This window comes from Pan paniscus, chromosome 10 (assembly GCF_029289425.2).
Source record: "Pan paniscus chromosome 10, NHGRI_mPanPan1-v2.0_pri, whole genome shotgun sequence".
NCBI lineage: Eukaryota > Metazoa > Chordata > Mammalia > Primates > Hominidae > Pan > Pan paniscus.
The window spans coordinates 31,604,792-31,625,297 of record NC_073259.2 but is presented as its reverse complement, the minus strand read 5'-3'; the positions used below and the strand labels follow the sequence as shown (position 1 = coordinate 31,625,297).

Below are 20,506 nucleotides of genomic sequence, written 5' to 3'. Positions count from 1 at the left end.
TCCATGACTGTCCAGTCTTCCTCAAACTTAAGCATAAAAATATACAAAGTTTACCTATTTCTTTAGGTCTTCAATTTCTCATAAAGTCTCCTGTGTCATGTAAAACTTATATTAAATAGATTTGTATGCTTTTCTCTTGTTTATCTTGTCTTTTCTTATGGGGGACCTTGTGATGGGTGAGGAAATCTTTTCCGCCCCTGCAGGTGTCTGCCCTTTTGATGTTCACATATGTCCAGGAGATGACATGTCATGCCTGTCCCCTGGCTGGCAGCAGAAATCAAATATAAAATTCAGATATGTTAAAAAAAACAAACAGGTGTCTTAGTTCTGAGGAAATACTGTCATAGTCACCCCCCCACTGATACTGATGCCACACTCTTAGATTTCTCCATCTTTCTGATTTTTCTTCCTCTGTTGCTAACTGACACAGCACAGGTGGCATGATTCATTTTCTGTCATAATCATGCTTACCACAGAAATTATAAGTACTCCATGTGTACCTGTGATATATTTTTACCACTCTCTCTTTTTTAAAAAATCACCACCCACCTCCTTGCCACCACATTCAATACTTACTGCTGTTGCATATGTCAAACCCTATGGAGTTAATGGCGTTAAAGGAACTCATCTCAAGAACTTGGTACAAACAGAGCAAACATATGGTTGCTTAATGAAAAATGAGATGCTAAAATACATGGCTGCACACAATTTGTAAAAACCTGTTGGTTTTCAGAGGAAAACACTTATGCTTATTAGTCTATCTTTTTGTGCAATCATAAAAGTTTATATAGTCTTATATGCACACATGTTTACACATGTACAGTCATCAAAATATTTAAAAAAGTTATCTGAGGGTTTTCTTTTTAATGTACCCATAATTGTGGATATTTTGACCATTGGACACAGATTACTTTCATTTGAAAAAAAAAAAACCCTCTAAAAATTAGTTTTTTGAGAACCCAGTGTTTAAAGCAAGTTTTAAAAGACTGCTGAGAAGAGCGTTACTGCTTCTTGTTCTAATAATTTTAGGGAAAGCCAAAATCCTGGAGAAGAGGCAAGCAGAGCAGGGGCCTGGCTCCAATGCGGGGATGTGGAAGCCGCAGATTCCCATCAGGCCAGCGCAGAGATGTTTTGTCCGCAAACGCAGAGTGGCCAAACAACTTGGGGATTTGGAAACTTCTTAGGGCCTGCCCAGAATTCAGGTGACCATGACTGGCTAGAATTACTTCATTTGTACTGGTCTGTGCCTCTGGAAGCATTGCTCAAGTCAGCATTCTGGAGTCCTGAGTCTTCAAAATGATTTTACTTTGGATTTACCATAAGCAATAAGCCCAAAGTCTGTAAAGTGTTGGGGTGGGAATTTGCTAGTTTGCTAATAATTTACTGACTTTTTTTTTTTTTGAGACAGAGTTTCACTCTTGTCACCCAGGCTGTAATGCAATGGCTTGATCTTGGCTCACTGCAACCTCTGCCTCCTGGGTTCAAGCAATTCTCCTGCCTCAGCCTCCTGAGTAGCTAGGATTACAGGCGCCCGCTACTATGCCCAGCAAATTTTTGTATTTTTAGTAGGGACAGGGTTTCACCATGTTGACCAGGCTGGTCTAGAACTCCTAATCTCAGGTGATTCACCTGCCTCAGCCTCCCAAAGTGCTGGGATTACAGCCATGAGCCACCATGCCTGGCCATGTGTTCATCATTTTTAAAACCTTAACTCCACTCCAGTGCCCAGCATAGCACCCAACATAGTAAAGGTGCTGAATAAGTATTTGCTAAAAGAATGAATACAGGACATTCTGACCTGCTCTACACAATCACAACATAGTGATTATTTAAACTATAAGATAACACAGCCTTCAATCTTTTGAAAAAGTTAAAAGTAAGGCCCATATTGTATAAAAACCATCTTGGACCCACGTAGTTTGGATTTAGTTAACTTCTTATAAATTGATAGATGTCTTCCCATAAAAACACATGTGCATGGCTGCATGTGGTTTTTAAAACCCCATGATGTTATTTTACAATCCTAAGAATACCTAAATAATAATGCTTTGTCTCTTCACTTAATAAGCCTGCAGATGAGAAACCTATAAATTAGCAGTTGATATTAAAATGCAATTATTATTATTATTATTATTATTATTATTTGAGGTGGATTCTCACTCTGTTGCCCAGGCCGGAATGCAGTGATGCAATCTTGGCTCACTGCAATGTCTGCCTCCCAGGTTCAAGTGATTCTCCCACCTCAGCCTCCTGAGTAGCTGGGACTACAGGCGTGCGCCACCATGCCCGGCTAATTTTGGTATTTTTAGTAGAGACGGGGTTTCACCATGTTGGCCAGGCTGGTCTTGACCTCCAGACCTCAGGTGATCCATTCCCCTCGGCCTCCCAAAGTGCTGGGATTACAGGCATGAGCCATCACGCCCAGCCTTAAAATGCAATTTAAAGTGTACCAGCCCACCCTCCGATTAAAAAAAAAGGATCACTTCTTGTACTTCCATTTTAATCCTAAATTTTGAGGTTTTCCTTCAAGGAAACACAACAGAATGCTACTAAATGAGAGGAGAGGGCGGAGGTATACCCCAAGTTCATGTGTGTGCCACAAATATCACCTGGGGGAAAAAGCTTGATAACCTCTGCCCTAGCAAGACCAAATGCAAGTAACCAAGACTCTTAGGGACTCTAAAGAGCACAGATTTGTTAAAGAGAATACGACATATCCTCATCACTTAGTGATCTGAGCAGCTAAAAAAAGGAAACTTACAAACATGGTTATATCTGGCCAGGAACAAGGACACCTCTCAGGAAAGGATGCTGGAACAACTGACTGTGTCAGGGCAGGACACCAGAGTTTGAGTAGGGGAATTGGATGTCTTTCTATGGCCACTCTCCTCTCTAGTCCTGAGCAGAAACTGGTTTCAAAGGAAGAGAAGGGAGATGAGCATTGCACTGTGGAAAAATACAACAACTCCATCCCAAAGAAAGTCTCTGAGTACCCTGAAGAATGGAGACATAACAGGAGGGAACAAGCCTGAAGAAGAGGCACCTTCCAGAACCTTCCAGTAAGCCTCTCACTAGGCAAGAGGGAGGCCAGAAGTCTAGAGTAGGTGAGCAACCTGAACCCAAGGCTGTCTCATTCTAGATCACATGGCCCTGAGCTCCACCTTCCTGGGCTCAGGGAGAGTTTCGAGCACCTCAGCAGGGCAAGGAAAAAAGGGTAGCCAGAAGCAGGGAACTCAGACCCCAGGGAAGGAAGCTAGCCCTGGTTATGGGAGAAGTCTAAGGTGACCAGGGCTCCAGCGGAGGGCTGAGCACCAGCCTTCCAGTGGACACAAAGATGGGGCTTTGAAGTTACTCAAAATTGCTTGCTAGGGAATACAAAATGCTTCCTCATTTTCTTCCTCCTTTTGATAATTTTTTTTTTCCTGTTGCTTTGTGGTCAGCTGGCCAGTGAGTAGTGTCAGCCAAGAAGGAGACTGTCCCAGGGCTTGGGGTATCCAGACAAAGGAATTCATGCAACTAACATTTGAGCCCTTACATATGCTAAGTACCAGGGACTAGGGGTTTGGGGCTCAAAGAACACAAAAAGAGGACCCTCTGCTCAGAGCTGACACACACAAGTGAGGGAGGCTGAGGGCGGCTTACAGGCAGAAATGGAGCCATTCACAGGGACCAAGGAACAGAGTGGGTCACACACTGAAGAGGATCAGAGAGAATCTGCAAAGGAGCTTAAGAGTTGGTCAGGCAAGAGCTCTAGGGCAAGTGTGGCCACAGCAAAGGCAGGGAAGTGGGAGACAGCACGGCATTTGGAGGTAATCCTAGGAGAGAAGAGAGTGGGGCAGAGAGGAGGCAGGAGTGCAGACATTGGCACCAAAGATGGCCCCTCCTGCAAAGGGTAATGTGCAGTTAAAGAAAGGATACATAGAGTTAAATAAAGTGCAACTACTTAAACTTTTCAGTGAATTATATGTGGTAAAGTGCTCTTCTCATACGCATACAAGCTGATGAAGTTTCACAAATTGAACACACCTGTGTAGCTGGCATCCAGATCAAGAAAGAACATTACCAGCATCCTGGGATCAGCACCCCATCATCAGCACCCCATCCAATCACTGCCACTGCCCCAAAGAGGCTCTATTCCAACTTCAAGACTGGCCTTGCCTGTTTCTGTGCTTCATCTGAAATCCTACAGGATGCCCTCTTTGCTGGGTATTAAGTCTGCGAAATTCATCCATGTTGTGTGTAATTGCAACTTGCTCATTCTCCGTGCTGTATGTTAATTCCATCCTGTGATTATTTCATTATTTATTTACCCATTCTATTTTCCAGGGGCATTCAGATAAGCCATCATATCCCCTGTGACCTGCACGTACACATCCAGATGGCCGGTTCCTGCCTTAACTGATGACATTTCACCACAAAAGAAGTGAAAATGGCCTGTTCCTGCCTTAACTGATGACATGGTCTTGTGAAATTCCTTCTCCTGGCTCATCCTGGCTCAAAAGCTCCCCTACTGAGCACCCTGTGACCCCCACTCTGCCCGCCAGAGAACAACCCGCCTTTGACTGTAATTTTCCTTTACCTACCCGGAATCCTATAAAACGGCCCCACCCCTATCTCCCTTTGCTGACTCTCTTTTCGGACTCAGCCCACCTGCATCCAGGTGAAATAAACAGCTTTATTGCTCACACAAAGCCTGTTTGGTGGTCTCTTCACATGGAGGCACATGCAAGTTTCCCGTTTAAGCTGTTACAAACAGTGCTGCTATGCACGCTCTGGTCTTTGGGTAAACATTCGTACACATTTCTGTTAGGTACACACTTAGGAGTAACACTGCTGGACCACAGCACTTTCAACTTTAGGGAGACTGCCAAACTCTTTTTCAAAGGAGTTGTTCCAATTTCCACCCTCATCAGCAGCATGTGGAAAATAAGAATACTTATGTGTTAAATAAGATAAATGAGATGACAGATTCCACGACAGAAAATCTTTTGTAAAGTTCTCTGACTAAAAACTAGAATCCTCTACCTAAAACTTATACATTAATTAATTTTTTATATGTTCAGACCTCACAGCATTTGAGAGAAAGTAATCAAAATAAGAATTTTCCGTGTACAATACAAATCTTTTTTTTTTAATTGAGTAATCTCTCCTTTTTCTTGCCCTTAGAGGGGGAAAATCTCATCAGATTATACGAGAAGAGAATTGGAAGCCTTGCAATTCAAGATGATTTATCAAGATAGAAAGTCTAAGGTCAAGAATGAAATGAAATTAATAATGTCAGCCAAACCACTGGTGATCACTAACAGTCACGCTAACAGTCAAATGAGACAGCTTTTCCAGAGCCAAGGCTGGCTGCCTGATTTACAGTGCAGGAATAGAATATTTTGGTTTGGGTTAGAAAAAATGTGAAATGGCTGAGACCCAAATATGTATAGGTTGGATTCTTTCATAAAGAACTCTGTTCTTAATGTGTTGTCAAAAATCTCAAAGTAACAAGAACCGAGCTTGTATATATAAGCTATTACAGAATTGAATACGAATAAAATTCTGCCTGGTTTATGAAGATTTTAAGAGAAGTTCACATTTAAGTTTCTATGTGATCCAGGGGGCCTATTGTAAACAGAAAAAATGCCACAATAGCTTTTAGTCTGCCATTTTATAATTAGAAAATTTGAACCTCATATGCCATTTTATGAAAGGAGGTTAAATGAGGAAGTAGGTGGGACTGGAGTGGATTTTTTTATGACTCAGACATTCTCCCAGGGAGCAAAACGCAGAGATGGTGAAACTGTCTCTTTTTGAATAAAGCCAGGCTTGCCGGCTTTAGCCACCTGCTCTCAAGGTTAGGTGGGATGCCAAGGTGGTGCACCTGTCATTTTAACCCACCAGCACGCTTGAACCCCCCACGTATAGCCTCCTGTCTTCAAAGCAGGTTCAGGCTTAAGGAATACTTTTCTGCAGACAACTCTTGAGCAGGAAAAATCCCAGAGAGCCAAGCAGCACCAGGGAAACAGCAGACAAACAGAACCCGGCTCGGCGTTGAGCGCTGGGGGTAGTTCCAAGGACATTGCAAGAAATCACCTCAGATAATGTTGCACTTGTGTTCATCAAATATGTACTTGAAACCCACGTTCATCTCTTCTATACATTGCCCTTGATGAAAAACAGCTGCAAACTTGGAGTATTCTGCAAGGACAGAAGTATGTTATTTGAAGATATGATGACACCGGCACAACTTAATGTAATAAAGTCAGAGTTTATAAATATGTACCGGCAGAATGGAGGGGAAACCATCACTCTCATACCTCAGGGCTATGGATGTCTCCTGAGGGAGATCCATTTCTGGCTGTGACCTGAAGCAAAGGTAGGGGTGATTTCCTTGAGGCCACAGTATCAGAACAGTAAAATCTGTTGTGAAATGTCCATCAACCAGACGCCCTTCCCTCCTATCTGAGCCTTGACTCCACCAAAACATTCTGTCCAGCTTGGTGAAGCCCCTTAAATATTTTATTTCAATCACCATGGAGACCTTAGAAACAAAACCCAGCAACAGAAGAGCAAGGGTTAGTCACGACTGCAGATCATCAGCTCTCCCTGATGCTGAGGCAGGAGTGCCCGTCCCTTGAACTCCTCATCACACACCTGCCACATTCCGTGTGAACATGTCAAACCCTCAAGCCTGCTCAATTAATCACCCTGCCTGAGAATCTATGAAACAAAGTTCACATTACCCAGAGAGCCACATGAAGGGCCCTCTGAGTTCAGAATGCAAGACCAAACAAAATTAATGTGCCTGCCACATCCATCATCTTGTAATCTGCTTCCAGTTCCATAATCCCCGAATGTCCAGACTGTGCATACCAAGAACACTGAACATTCCTCTTTGATGTGGATCAAAATGGTTCATGTAGAAAGGACTCTGACCACCTTCTTCACTAGCAAGAAAAGCATTAACCATTTCTACAAGTCAAACAGACCTGGGACTGCAGACATCTGCTCAATGCAAGTGGCTAGGGACCCAGAAGTTTTTTTTTGTTTTCGGTTTTTTTTTTTTTGAGACAGAGTCTCGCTCTGTCACCCAGGCTGGAGTGCAGTGGTGCAATCTCGGCTCACTGCAAGTTCTGCCTCCCGGGTTCACGCCATTCTCCTGCCTCAGCCTCCCAAGTAGCTGGGACTACAGGTGCCCGCCACTACGCCTGGCTAATTTTTTTGTATTTTTAGTAGGGACGGGGTTTCACCGTGTTAGCCAGGATGGGGACCCAGAAGTTTTAATGACTCTATCATAGATGTTTCTTCATATACCCTAAATATAAAATTTGATTTACCCTAAGAACAAGGAATACACTGTTAATTTTTCAGTGACTACTAACTGATGAGGCCACGTTAAGGAAGATGATACAACTATCATTGTACTAAACTATTTTGTAATCATTCAAGGGAATGAATGCTTAAAATAATGAATCAGTAGGATTACACACACTTAAAATTATAACACAGTCTACTGTATTTTATATTACCATGCAATTACTTTTCATTTTAATTTCTGAGCATGTTATGAGTACCTAAAAGGAAGTATTGCTACCCATTTCATTCAGGAAGAAAGGAGATTCAGAGACATAGTGTGAGGGGAAGCTAGAGGTCACATGACTCATGACTGGGCTGGGCTGGGAGAAATCCACATCACACTCCTATTTTCCTCACATAGTTGATACTATTTTCTCCACCCCCCTCCCTGCCAAGATGGAGTCTTGCTCTGTTGCCCAGGCTGGAGTTGCAGTGGCACAACCTCGGCTTACTGCAACCTCCGCCTCCCAGGTTCAAGCAATTCTCCTGCCTCAGCCTCTTGAGTAGCAGGGATTAGAGGCGCATGCCACCACACCCAGCTAATTTTTTTTGGTATTTTTAGTAGAGATGGGGTTTCACCATGTTGGCCAGGCTGGTCTCAAACTCCTGACCTTGTGATCTGCCCACCTTGGCCTCTCAAAGTGCTAGGATTACAGGTGTGAGCCACCATGCCTGGCCGATACTATTTTCAAGATTTTACACTATTAATCTCTAATTCCCTCAAGCATTTACCATAAAGATTTCACCATAAGATTATTTTATGCTATGAATATTCTAACTCAGGGTATTTTATGTTCTGATTATTTAAACTCCTGATGTCTGAGGAGAAATGTTTTTAGTTATAAACTAGAGTAATCCATTTGATTTAGGAGTAAGGATTAAAAAGGATATGGGCAGCATTTTCACCTTTTAAAAATTCAGACATTAGGTTCGGTTCTGTGGACTAATAGTGTCCACACTGATTGTTTAAGAGCGACACCAAATTATGCATTAATCTTAGCAACGTTAGAAATGGTTCTTAAATAAAAACGAGAAAAAAAATTACCCTGGTTTGCAGGCCAGTGGGATCTTTGCTACCGACTGAATGTATCTCCCCAAAACTCACATGTTGAAGCCAAATCCCCAGCGTGATGGCATTTAGATGTGGGGCCTTTGGGAAGTGATTAGGTCATGAGGGTAGAGCCCTCATAAATGGGATTAGAGCCCTTATAAAAGAGGCTCCAGGGAGCATCCTTGTGCCTTCTGCCACATTAATTTATTTTTTTTAAAAGAAAATAAAAAAAAAAGACGGCTGCCTACAAATCAGGAAGTAGAGCCCTCACCAGACCTTGACTCTACCAGCACCTTGATGTTGGACTTCCCAGCCTCTACATCTGTGAGAAATTAATTCTGTTGTTTATTAACTACCCAGTTTATGTTTTTTTGCTACAGCAGCCCAAACAGATGAAGACAGATTTGTAGTGGTAAGACTTTAATTCCTCAAACAATAGCTAAATGAGTAGTACTGTCTGTCACAAAACAGTACGGCATGTATTAGTCCTTACACAGCCTTCTGAAGTTTTCTATCCCATTACTGTTGAAGAAATTGGGAGTCACCGAAGTTCCTTGTGGAAATTACATACACTTACGTGAGATCTGAAGCCACGTGCATCTTATTTCAACCATCCCAAAATATACCGCTGACATTTGGGAATCTGAAAATGTCAGCATTCCTATACTTCCCCCAACCAAGTTAACCTCCCAGGTCCATTCTTGTAACATGAAAAGATGAAATCATTTTAAAACAGAAAGTGCAAAAAGTTAACTTATTATTCATTGCCTCTTGTAGGAAAACAGACACCTGAATAGGAAATGGGTTTCAATAAAGAGCAGGAGGTGGGCCGTGCATAGTGGCTCACGCTTGTAACCCCCAGCAATTTGGGAGGCTGAGGTGAGAGGATTGCTGGAGCCCAGGAGTTTAAGACCAGCCCTGGCAAGACAGTGAGACCCCCCCATCTCTACAAAAGAAAAAAATAATTAGCCAGGCATGGTGGTGCACCTGTAGTCCTAGCTAAACAGAGGCTGAGGTAGGAGGATTTGTTGGGCCTAGGAGGTTGAGGCCACAGTGAGCCATGGTTGTGCTACTACAGTTTAGACTGGACGACAGAGTGAAACCCTGTCTCAAAACAAAAAACAAAAAAACAACGGAAGGTGAGGATAGGATATAATAGAGGCAAGGGAGGCAAAGGCTTCATACCCTGCTGTGAAATGTTTGGGCGGAGGGCAGAAGAGAAAGGACTGTTTGGTAATGATCTAGAAGTCAATATGAATATTGTTTTTAATTTTTTTTTCTTTTTTTTTAAAGAGACAAGGTCTCACTCTTTACCTAGGCTGCCCCAAGAGTGCAGTGGTGCAGTCTCGGTTCACTGCAACCTCCGCCTTCTGGGCTCAAGTGATCCTCCCACTTCGGCCTCCTGAGTAGCTGGGACTACAGGCACACACCACCATGCCTGGCTAATTTTTTTTTGGATTTGTTTTGTAGAGACAGCATTTTGCCATGTTGCCCAGACTGGTCTTGAACTCCTGGTCTCAAGCGATCCTCCCACCTCAGCCTTCCAAAGTGCTGGGATTACAGGCATGAGCCACCGTGCCCAGCCTGTTTTTAAATCTTTCATTCAGTAAACAGATACTGGTTCTATATCTCCTTTGTGCCAGGTGCTGTGTTGAATACTGGCAATATGAGGTGACTAAGGTAAGTGGCCTGCCCTCCAGAACACAGTCTGAAGAGGGGGAGAGACCAGAACAAGCAACACCATATGCTGAGAGCCACACTGCAGGGATCTGGAAGCTGTGGTACAAGCACTGGGGAACTGACTCCCTAGGAGGATTAGGGGACACTTTGCAGAAGAAGTGATATTTGTGCTGGAGTCTTAAAGAATGAAGAGGAGTTTTCCTAACAGAAAAGAAAGAAAAGGCCATCCAGGCAGACCATACTTCCAAAGGCATGGGGGTCAGAGATCAGAGAAATCATGATATGTCCTGGAAATGGAAGTTAGTTCTCTGTGGCTGGAGCATGGGATGCCTGGTGGCAGTGGTGGTGGTGGCAACATTGAGATAGGACTGGAGATGTGGGCAGGGGCCAGGATTCCAGCAAGGCCAAGAAGGGCGGTCTGCATTCTGTAAATTGCAGGGAGCCAAAGGCTTTTAGATAGGGGAGTGACAAGGTGGGTAATAAGGTCACTTAGATAGCCTTGTGAAATAGAGTGGAGAAAGCCAGACAGGTGGCAGAGAGGCTGGCTGTAATGAATTCTACTTGGAGGGATCCTTGCAGCTCAGAGGCCCTTGGTGACCCTATCGTCTAGCTCTCCATTTCACAAGTGATAAACCGAGGTCAGGAAAGGTTAAGAAACTTGCACAAAACTGTCCAGCTGGTAACACAGCTGGGGCCAGAATGAAGATCTGAAGGCTGCGGTGGGGTCCTTTCCACTGGCCTAGACTACCAAAGAAAATGACGAGGTCTGAAGCCTGGATTCCCTAGTAGTGGTTTCAAGTTTATCAGCTTAAGACACCACCACAAAGGTTAGAAAGCAACAGTAGGTGAAAGATTGAAGTACTGTTTTTACAATCATTTTGGATTCCTGCTGTCTTATACACCAAATAAGTAGTTAAAGTGACACAGTTCATAGAATAAAATGAACGAAAACACAGACATGGAAATGGAAGGAAAGTGCAGAGCTACTTTCTAAATCAACCAAATTAATTAAATCCTGACCACACATACTGAAATGCAGAGATGCAAAGTCCTTTTTGAGTAGCCTAGATCAATTGTTTCCTAAGAGCAGATGGGCACTACTTTAGCTGTGTTGTCTACAAAGAAATCCAGTTGGCGAGAAAATATTTCATCCACAGAACTATGATTCACAGGGTTAGTTCCTAGAGGTATCTGCCCCAAGGCCACCTGGGATGATTACCAGAGTCACTTTAAACCAAGATTCTAAGCCTAATACCCTTGCCTCTGGAATTTGAAGACAAGGAAGTGTCTATTCTGTTTCCCAGAAAACTGAGCCCGCTCATAATTTCATTCCAAAGAGAATAATCTACATAGAGAACTTATTTTCAGGATAGAAACAGATTTTCTGACACCTGCACCTTTTCCAAAGGGCCTGTAAGACTTCATATCTGAGCATGAAGTAGTGGCATGTCAGCAGAGACCTCAGAGCTGCCATGTGGGCAGATTCTTCCTCACAACGGGAATCAGACCAAGTTCCCTGTTTGAGTTAAAGTGAGTAGCGGGCCATGGAAGAAGGTATCTGTGTTTTTCAAAACTGCATTTCACATTGTACATAAGAAGCCATTAAAAAAAAAACAAAAAAAAACAAAACCAGAGCACACCATGTCTTCAATTGGTCACAGATGGGAGAAAATCAGCCGCAATAATAAATTCACGGAGGTGGAGTGTGTCGTCACACACGGAGCCAGGATGTGTGATCCAGAAGGTGTGTGTGGGGGAGTTAATACCATATGTCATTTGAATGCGGTGAGCCTGCTGCCATGTCAGTAGCAACGTGTTCCTCCAGAACAGCTCCGATGCCATCCCTGATGCCACTGCCCTCTGCCAAGCCTAGATGACTCTTACCAGGTACTGAAGTCGCTGGCGCTCCGTCTCGGGGGTAAATTCTGAAGACATGGGGATAATTTCTCCATTTCTGATGATTATGGCCCTGAAATGGTGAAAATGCATTGTCAGTAGCCAATCTCATAAATGCTCTGATTCTGTTACAACCATTGCTTGGTTCAGGTCACACGTGAAATGCCAAGAGATGTTTTTGTTTTCCCACTTGCATGGCAGAGTTCACTGTTCCCAGCTCTGAATCCCTCACCACATGAGAGGCATCTCTCTTTTAAGTGCATTGCATTCTAGTTAGCTTATGTTTATGTTTTCTGCTAGCTGGAAGTGTGCCTTAATGCTCCAGCCCCAACCATACTTCTTGGCACATAACAAATGCTCGGTGAATAAATGGATGGATGGATGAATGAATGAATGATGCAACAGAGTCTTGCTCTAGCCCAGGGTTATCGAATAGCACCTTTTGTGATCATGGTAATGTTTTTGTTTGTGCAGTCCAATATGGCAGGCACTAACCACATGCGGGTACTAAGCACTTAAATTGTGGTTAGTGCAGGCAAGGAATTGAATTTTTCGTTTTATTGAAGTTTAATGAACTTAGCTTTAAATTTAAGCAGTCACATATGGCTAGTGTTGAATGTATTTGACAGTGCAGCTCTAGATCCCTGTTACTCAAATGATGCTGTGGGCCAGCAGCATTGGCTTCACCTGGGAGCTTGTTAGAAATGCAGAATCTCAGGTTCCACCCTGAGATTACTGCATCAGAATCTGCATTGTAATAAGATCCCCTGGTGATTCATAAGCACAGGGATGTCTGAGAATGTGTGGCCTACACTGTTGAATTTCTAGGGTGATATCCTGGGCCCAGGGGAAAAAAAAAACCAAAACCACTCATCTCAAGGCTCAGGAAACTCATACACTCCAAAAAATGTATCTAAGAGCTATTGCCCAGTCAAGGACTTTTGAGGGAACAGCGTTCCCCAAAGCAGATGTCTATAGGAGAGGCTGCAGGATCGATAACCATGAGCAACATTTCCTGGGTCTATTCCCAGCGGTGCCTCCTGTTCCCAGACCTTCTGATTCCAAAGTGGTTCCTGACAGCCACTTTTCAGCTATCGATTGGTTGTGGCAGAATGTTGCCATTTCTACAACAAATGGAAGTGGCTTGGGGAATTGCATTCTATATGAACCCAACAGCTCCCAGGCATCAGGGAGCTAGAGACCTGAGACCTGACATGCTTCTCAGTGAGGAGCCACCAACATGGGAAATGCCTTCGATCAGCTCAGATCTGAGTGGATGCCTCCTTCATTCTAGGGAGGCTGCATTCTTTGTGCCAAGAAGCCTCTGGGCATCCCTCTCTCCCAGTGCAGAGGCAATTCCTGACTTGGAAACAATCCCTATAAATGGCTGCAGCTGTCATGACCCCACCCCCAACCCCTCACCACCTGTGCCCTAGTTGCTGCTGTCATAGAAACGGGAAAGTGGGGGATCAGGGCGGGGGGTGGGGGGCGGTGCGGGGGGCGGGCAGCACATCCAGGAAGGGAAGGAGTGATGACAAAAATCTTAGGGGCTTTAGAGAACTTATGACTCTAGGAAAAAAAAAACAGTGGAAGCTGTGAGAAAATGGAAAAGTTTAGGGGAATTGACTGTGAGAAGATGAGGCCTCTTATAATACTCCTTATCACTTTTATTATGCTGTCTGAAATATGACAAGTTAAAGATTCCTTCTTATAAACAGGAGCCACTTGTAAAATGCAATCACTATTACCCCACCCCCACTAAGGTGTTATCCACCATTCACAAATCAGTGTGAATTAATTCCAATGGTCTTTGTTCTAATTACCAGGTGAGTATGACTATAATAAGGGAGTAGGAGTTTTGACAGGATGGAGAAACACAGGAGAATTTGAAAGGGGGCGGGGTCAGGAAATTCTAGGTTTGGGCCTAATCTTACAGGATCTAGAGGGCCCCTGAGAATCCGGGGAGCTGGAGTGAAAGTTATTATGTGATAAATTCCAAAGATAATCTCCTCTTTCAAGATTTTGCCTAAAGCTACTCTTAACTTTTTCCTCTTTTTCTGTACGGCCCCTGAATTGCAGTTGAATTCCCAGGCATGGACTAGGAAGAGCCAGCCATGCCCAATCAGGCCATGGAAGCATCTCCTCTAGGACCTGAGTGTCAGGAGCTCAGGGGCCTGGTAACGCCAAAGGCTTAGGTCATGCCTGTCACAAAGCAGGGGCCCAGTGAATGTTTGCTGATTAAAGGAGCAGATGAAAGAACTTAGAAGAAACTGTTCCTTGAATTTGAGGCCGGAAGAGAAAAGAACTAAAAGGCAGCAGATGTTCACTTAACCAAGTCACACGGGGTAGATTTTACAGAGGAAAGAGGGGCCTTCAGCTAGACACTCACTGCTCCTCAGCTATCTTTTCCTCTTCTCTTCCTGACCAGAGCTCCTCTCTGTCACTTCCCACACCTCGGGGTTCTCCCAATGTCAGTTACTCCCACTCCTGTATTTCTGACCTCTCTTTCCACTGGATCTCTGCCCATAGAACAAAACCATGCTAAAGCATTCTGTTTAAAATCAAAGTAAAACCAAAACCAAACAGATGATACTCTCCTAATCCAAACTCCACTTTTGAAATGTCCTTTTTTCTTTCCTAAGAACCTAAGCCTCAGAAATTGATAATAATCTACATTCAGGGTCTATCTACTCCCTCACCTCCCATGGATCCCTCAAACAGAGGTAAATTAACTTCTTGCCTCCCTCTACACCCAGCTACTGTCACCTGAGTCAACAAATGGCCCTTTTGTTGCTATATCCCTTGGGCATGCCATCATTCTGATCTCCCAGGCAGCATCTGACTGTCTCCTAACCCTGGCACCAGGGATACAACTTCTTCTCCTGGTTTCCCTCCTAACTTCCAGGACATTCTCTCTCCAACTTCTCCGTCCCTTCTTTGCTGTTGTGGACTAGGATTCTGTCTCAGTATTCTCCCTGGGTGCTCTCATTCCCTAAATCCTCAGCCCCCAAGGTTAGGTTAGGTTAGACCCCTATCCCTCCATACGTGTTCCCTTAGCCTGGTCCCTCTCTTAATACAGAACTCATCACATTTTATAATTGATTACTTAACTGTCTGCTTTCCATGCTAGCCTGTAAGCTGGACAAGAACAATGCCTGTCTTGATCAACACTGCAGCCCTACTATTGCACACAGTGCCAGGCCATTGTAGGCAGGGCTATGTAATTTCAGGGTCCAGTGCAAAATAAAAACACAGGGCCCCCTGATAAAATGGAGAATTTCAAGACAGCCACAGCAGAGCATTACACCAAATGTGAAGTCCTTCTGAGAGCAGGGCCCTGTGTGGTGCACAGGTTGCATGCTCACAAAGATAGCCCTGAGTGTATACTCTTAATATTTGCTGAATGGATAAATAGCTCCAACAACGACATACGCTGGTGAGTCCAGACAACCTTTCTAGCCCACATATCTCTGTTGTGCTCGGCCTGGAACAGCCAACTGCCAATGGATATATCCACTTCGATATATTCACTGGCATTTCATACTTAATAAGGTTCAAAATTAATGATCCTGTCCCCAGCCCCCTCCCAAATCTGTCTTCTAGCATTCTCTATCTCCGGGAACCACACAATTTTCCACCTAGTTGCCCATCCCAGAAGACAGACAGCCATTCTAGACTCCTCCCTTTTTTCACCCCACATGTCCAAATAGGCAGCCAGGCGTGTAGATTTCACCTCCTCAGCAGCACAGGAATCCCTCTCTTTCCTTGATTCCTGCTAGTGCCTTGGTTCTGGTTTCCATCAGAGCTTACCTGCATGACTCAGGAGCTCTCCACTGCTTCCTCAGCCCCTGTTCTGCCCTCCTCTGCCCCGTGCTTCATAGGGTCACAAAGGTGATGTTAAAGCACCGCTCTCATCATGCCACATGTCTTACCGAAAGCCCTGTGATGGCTTCCCAGCTGTTCCAGCTTCCTTTATTATCTGGTTCTTGCCTGTATTTCTTGCTTTAGCCTCACTCTTGCTACTCCCTTCACATGGCTTCTTCCTTCTCATGGTTAGCCCATTTCTCTGAGTCAGCTCAGAACGCCTTCTGTTGTCCTCCTGGCCTACCCTCCATGCCCCTTCTCTGTGACCCCGTGGTGTCTATGCCTAGCTGTACCCTTACCAGTCCTTGCTATGACTGCTGGCTTCCATGGCTGTCTTGAACTACCCCGCGGATATTTTCCAGGCAGAGTCTATGTCGTTGTCTCTGAATCTCCAGTGCTCAGTGCCTGGCACGTGCCAGACGTGCAACAATCGCTTGCTGATGGATAAGTGGCTAAAGAGATGAAGAGGGAGCTGGACTTGAGTGGAGGAACAGAAGAATCCAGAAATGAGGGCCCTACATAAGACTTTTCTTAGTAGCAATATTATATAACTTATAGTCTGAGCCCTTAAAAATCCATACGCCTTTTTGTTGGTTTTGCAAAAAGACGGCAGGCCTAAGAGGACAGTGTTCTGGCTGAGTCGCCACCGAGAGGCTCCTTGAAATACAAAGGGAAACAAGGCAGTGCCTCTCTCCTTAGTGGGCAAGGCAGGGAGGGGGCAGCAATGGTAGCAGCTCACCATGTTTACTTTGTTTTTTAATTTCAAATTCACACACAATGAGGTATCTGCGTTCCATTACAATATGACTGCCAGGGCAAGCCTAGTTTATTACTTTCTTAAATAGATAATTATATCCAAATCCATCTATGTACAGAACATTTTTTCACTTCCGTTTGAACCACCAAGCTCTTCCTTTAAGAGGCATCCATGGATTAAAGATGACAGCATGTTTGACTGCCAACCTTCCCAGTGCCTACATCACGATGCCTCTTCCTATGTGATCCTTGGCTTCCTTTTGATCTTTCTCTCTTTCATCACTCTGATCTTGGGATGAATTTGTCAGAGTGCTGGTCTCCAATCTGGAGTAGGGCAATGAGACGAAAGGGGTTTCAAACGGAACGAAATGCATGTGAAAGCTGACAAACCTCATACTAAACAATCAATAAAGTAGAGAAATGCCTTTAAAGCTACAGTCTGTCATCACAGGACCCCTGTACTTCCTAGCTTCTATTTCATTATTTTATGAGATGCTTTTCCTAAGGAAAAGTAAGAAAAAAACAAAAACCAAACGCCGTGGCTGCAAGGGTGCAGGAGAGCTACGTCCACACTCTGACCTTCCTTCTGGGGCCTCAGGCCTGGACTTGTGGATACCACCATGACCAGAATCTGAGTAACATTCCAGAGGTTAAACGAGAAAGTTGCCGGGGTTGAGGTGATTTAATCCATTGGCAATCACCTCCCACCCAATATCCATTCCCATACAGAGGGGACGGGTTTTCAGCATATTATCCAATATTAAGGTTAGCCTTTCCTTTAAAGGCTACAGCTGAAATTTATATGACATTAATTCCAGTAAAATCGATGGGGCGTTATTTGCGATATAATGAACAGTAAGGTTTAGGGTGTTCTTATGAGTCAACCGCAAGAATGGGAGAAAAGGAGGTAAAGCAAGGACATTAATAGTTTAAAAAACTCAGGCCGGGCGCAGTGGCTCATGTCTGTAATTCCAGCACTTTGGGAGGCCAAGGGGGATGGATCACTTGAGATCAGGAGTTTGAGACAAGCCTGGCCAACATGGTGAAACCCCATCTCTACTAAAAAAATACAAAAGTTAGCTGGGTGTGGTGGCGGGCGCCTGTAGTCACAGCTACTTGGGAGGCTGAGGCAGGAGAATTGCTTGAACCTGGGAAGGGGAGGTTGCAGTGAGCCGAAACTGCACCACTGCACTCCAGCCTAGGCAACAGATTTGAGACCCTGTCTCAAAAACAAAAACAAAACTCCCCCTGGTCCCTGCCCCAAATATTAGCTACATGAGAGGATAAAGGTAATTTATTCCGAACCAATGAGAATTTTGAGTTACAGACTAATTCCTAGAAAATCCCGCTACTTCTCTCCTCTAATGTTATATTTTGGAGTTAAAAACACATATCTTTATTCCCCTAGTCTAAATATTAAGTGGTTAAGAGAAACATGGAGGGTAAAACAGGATGGTCACTTCAAATATTAACTTGATTTTACAATTTTTCTTAAAGGGATCATATTAACTCTTGTTAAATCTCAACTCAGTGTGATGTTCTCAGAGCAGGACTGACATGTGCCAACAGGTATTTAACAAACAAGCAGAAGAAAAAAAGCTGATAAAAAATATGATTAGGCAACTGACAGAAGGAAAAATGCAACGATTAATAAAGATATGAAAAGATGCTCAATCTCACTAGTCCATGAAAATGCACACTAAAGTAAAAGCAATATATAATTCTGCTCATTAGGTTGGGAAACATTAAAAAAATCAACAATATATAGTTTTCACAGAGTAAAAGTCACTTTCATAATGGGAATGGAAATTGTTACACCTTTTACATTGATTACAATTATAATTACATATCCAATGGTTCAGTCATTCCACTTTTGGGAATACATGCTAAAGAAATAAAAGACTCAGTACATAGGATATACATACAATTCAGACTTTTGATGTTATTCATTGGGGCAAAGACTGGAAACAGCCTGAATGTCTGTCAAAAGGGGAACTGTTGAATGGATTGGTTTGTATTCTATAAGCCATTATACAGTCATAAAAAAAAAAAAGAGGCCAGGCGCTGTGGCTCACACCTGTAATCCCAGCACTTTGGGAGGCCGAGGTGAGTGGATCACTTGAGGTCAGGAGTTCGAGACCAGCCTGGCCAACATGGTGAAAACTTGTCTCTATTCAAAGTATAAAAATTAGCTGGGCGTGGTGGTGGGTGCCTATAATCCCAGCTACTTGGGAGGATGAGGCAGGAGAATTGCTTGAACCCAGGAGGCACAGGCTGCAGTGAGCCAAGGTTGCACCACTGCACTCCAGCCTGGGCAACAGAGTGAGACTCTGTCTCAAAAAAAAAAAAAAGGAGTGAAATTCTATTTTGTGACCTGGAGTTATCCATGATATAGTAAGTGAGAAAAGTAAACTGCAGAGTAATGGGTGGTACAATCCCATTTTTGTAAAAACAAAAACTATATATAGATATTCCATCTATGTGAGGAGTCTGATTCCATGCCCGAATCCTGTGTGCGATGTTTCAGGCCTGACCACAGGCCATTACAAAGGCTCTGCCCAGCAGGCCTCACGGGGGAAGCTGCCCTCTCCACACCGGATGTGGTGCACAGACCCTGCACTGCAGCCGCCAGGACAGCTGCAGCCCAGGACTCATACCCCACTAGCCTAGGAGTCTCCACTGAGACACTTCTCTGCTCTGACTCAGTCTTCTTGTAGTCCTTCCCCTTCTCTCCCTGGCCCTACAACCCTCGGTCCACAAAATGGCAAAGCCTTTAGTTCAGAGCTCTGGGCAGTGAGACTCCCTCCTGCCAGCACTGCATGTCATCTGCCAGACCTTCACCTGGTGCCGTCCTATGGGGAAAAATGGAAGAGCACTTTCCTCTTTGCCTCTTGCCAGGACTACTGCAGTAAGAGAAGAAAGGTTTGGTTGTTACTTTCTGTTTGGTTCATTGTCCTAACTGACTACCTCGACACCTAGCAGCTTGATAACATATAATTATGTTTCAATGAGTGGCAAGGAAGTTATGGAAGTGGGAGAGAAAATTTTTCTTTTTAAAAAATTTTATTATTTTTAATTTTTTAAATTATTATTATTTTCTTTATAGAGACGAGGCCTCGCTATGTTGCCTAGGCTCGTCGCGAATGCCTGGGCTCAAGCAATCCTCCCACCTCGGTCTCCCAAAGTGCTGGGATTACAGGCATGAGCCACTGCACCTGGTTAACTTTTCTTTATATATTTTTGTATTATTTGACTGTTACAGGAAACGTGTGCTCCTTTTGTAAGTTTGAAGAGGAACTGATTTGTCCAGATTTGGCTATGCAGTCACAGAAGACCTAGAGTCTTCCTGAATGCTGATTCATCTTTGTAATGTTACCACCCTTCATGACCCCATGTGCCTCAAGCACCTCTCCATGAAGTTCTTCTACTAGGTGGCCCAACCACATCTCAGAGGCCATTATTTGGAGCTCAGGCACAGCAGCACAACTATCCTGCATCTGTTTCAGGAGCCACTAACTAAGAAGCCAGTGACTGAATCTTCTTAGAAAAATAAGAACTGGTTAAGCCTAAAACTGTCTGTACTTTTCTACATCACTTGTGCTTTATGGAAAGGACCCAGAAAAATAGGTTTAGAACTGCCAATCACATTCAAAATAAAAGTATAAGAAGAGGTTCCAAGTGAGGGATTAAATGCATGACTAAAGAATTCATCAGCTCTTTGATTGAAGGTTAGATCTTGTTAATCTTAGCCATATAAAGAAGTCTAGACCAGGCATGACGGCTCACACCTATAATCCCAGCACTTGGGGAAGTCAAGGCAGGAAGATCACTTGAACCCAGGAGTTGGGACCAGCCTAGGCAACATACTGAGATCCTTGTCTCTACAAAAAAATAGAAAAAATTAGCCAGGCGTTG

At 43.8% G+C, this 20,506-nt stretch overlaps 1 protein-coding gene across 3 annotated transcripts in view; it reads right to left on the bottom strand.

The window, feature by feature from the left end:
• The window catches only part of PPM1H (protein phosphatase, Mg2+/Mn2+ dependent 1H), a 289,690-nt gene that overhangs the window by 81,402 nt on the left and 187,782 nt on the right, over positions 1-20,506 (bottom strand). For all 3 annotated transcript variants that reach the window (XM_008978449.4, XM_034935524.3, XM_034935525.3), the window contains exon 5: positions 11,960-12,044. In XM_008978449.4, coding sequence (XP_008976697.3) covers positions 11,960-12,044 — 85 coding nt within the window. The remainder of the gene's footprint in view (positions 1-11,959; positions 12,045-20,506) is intronic.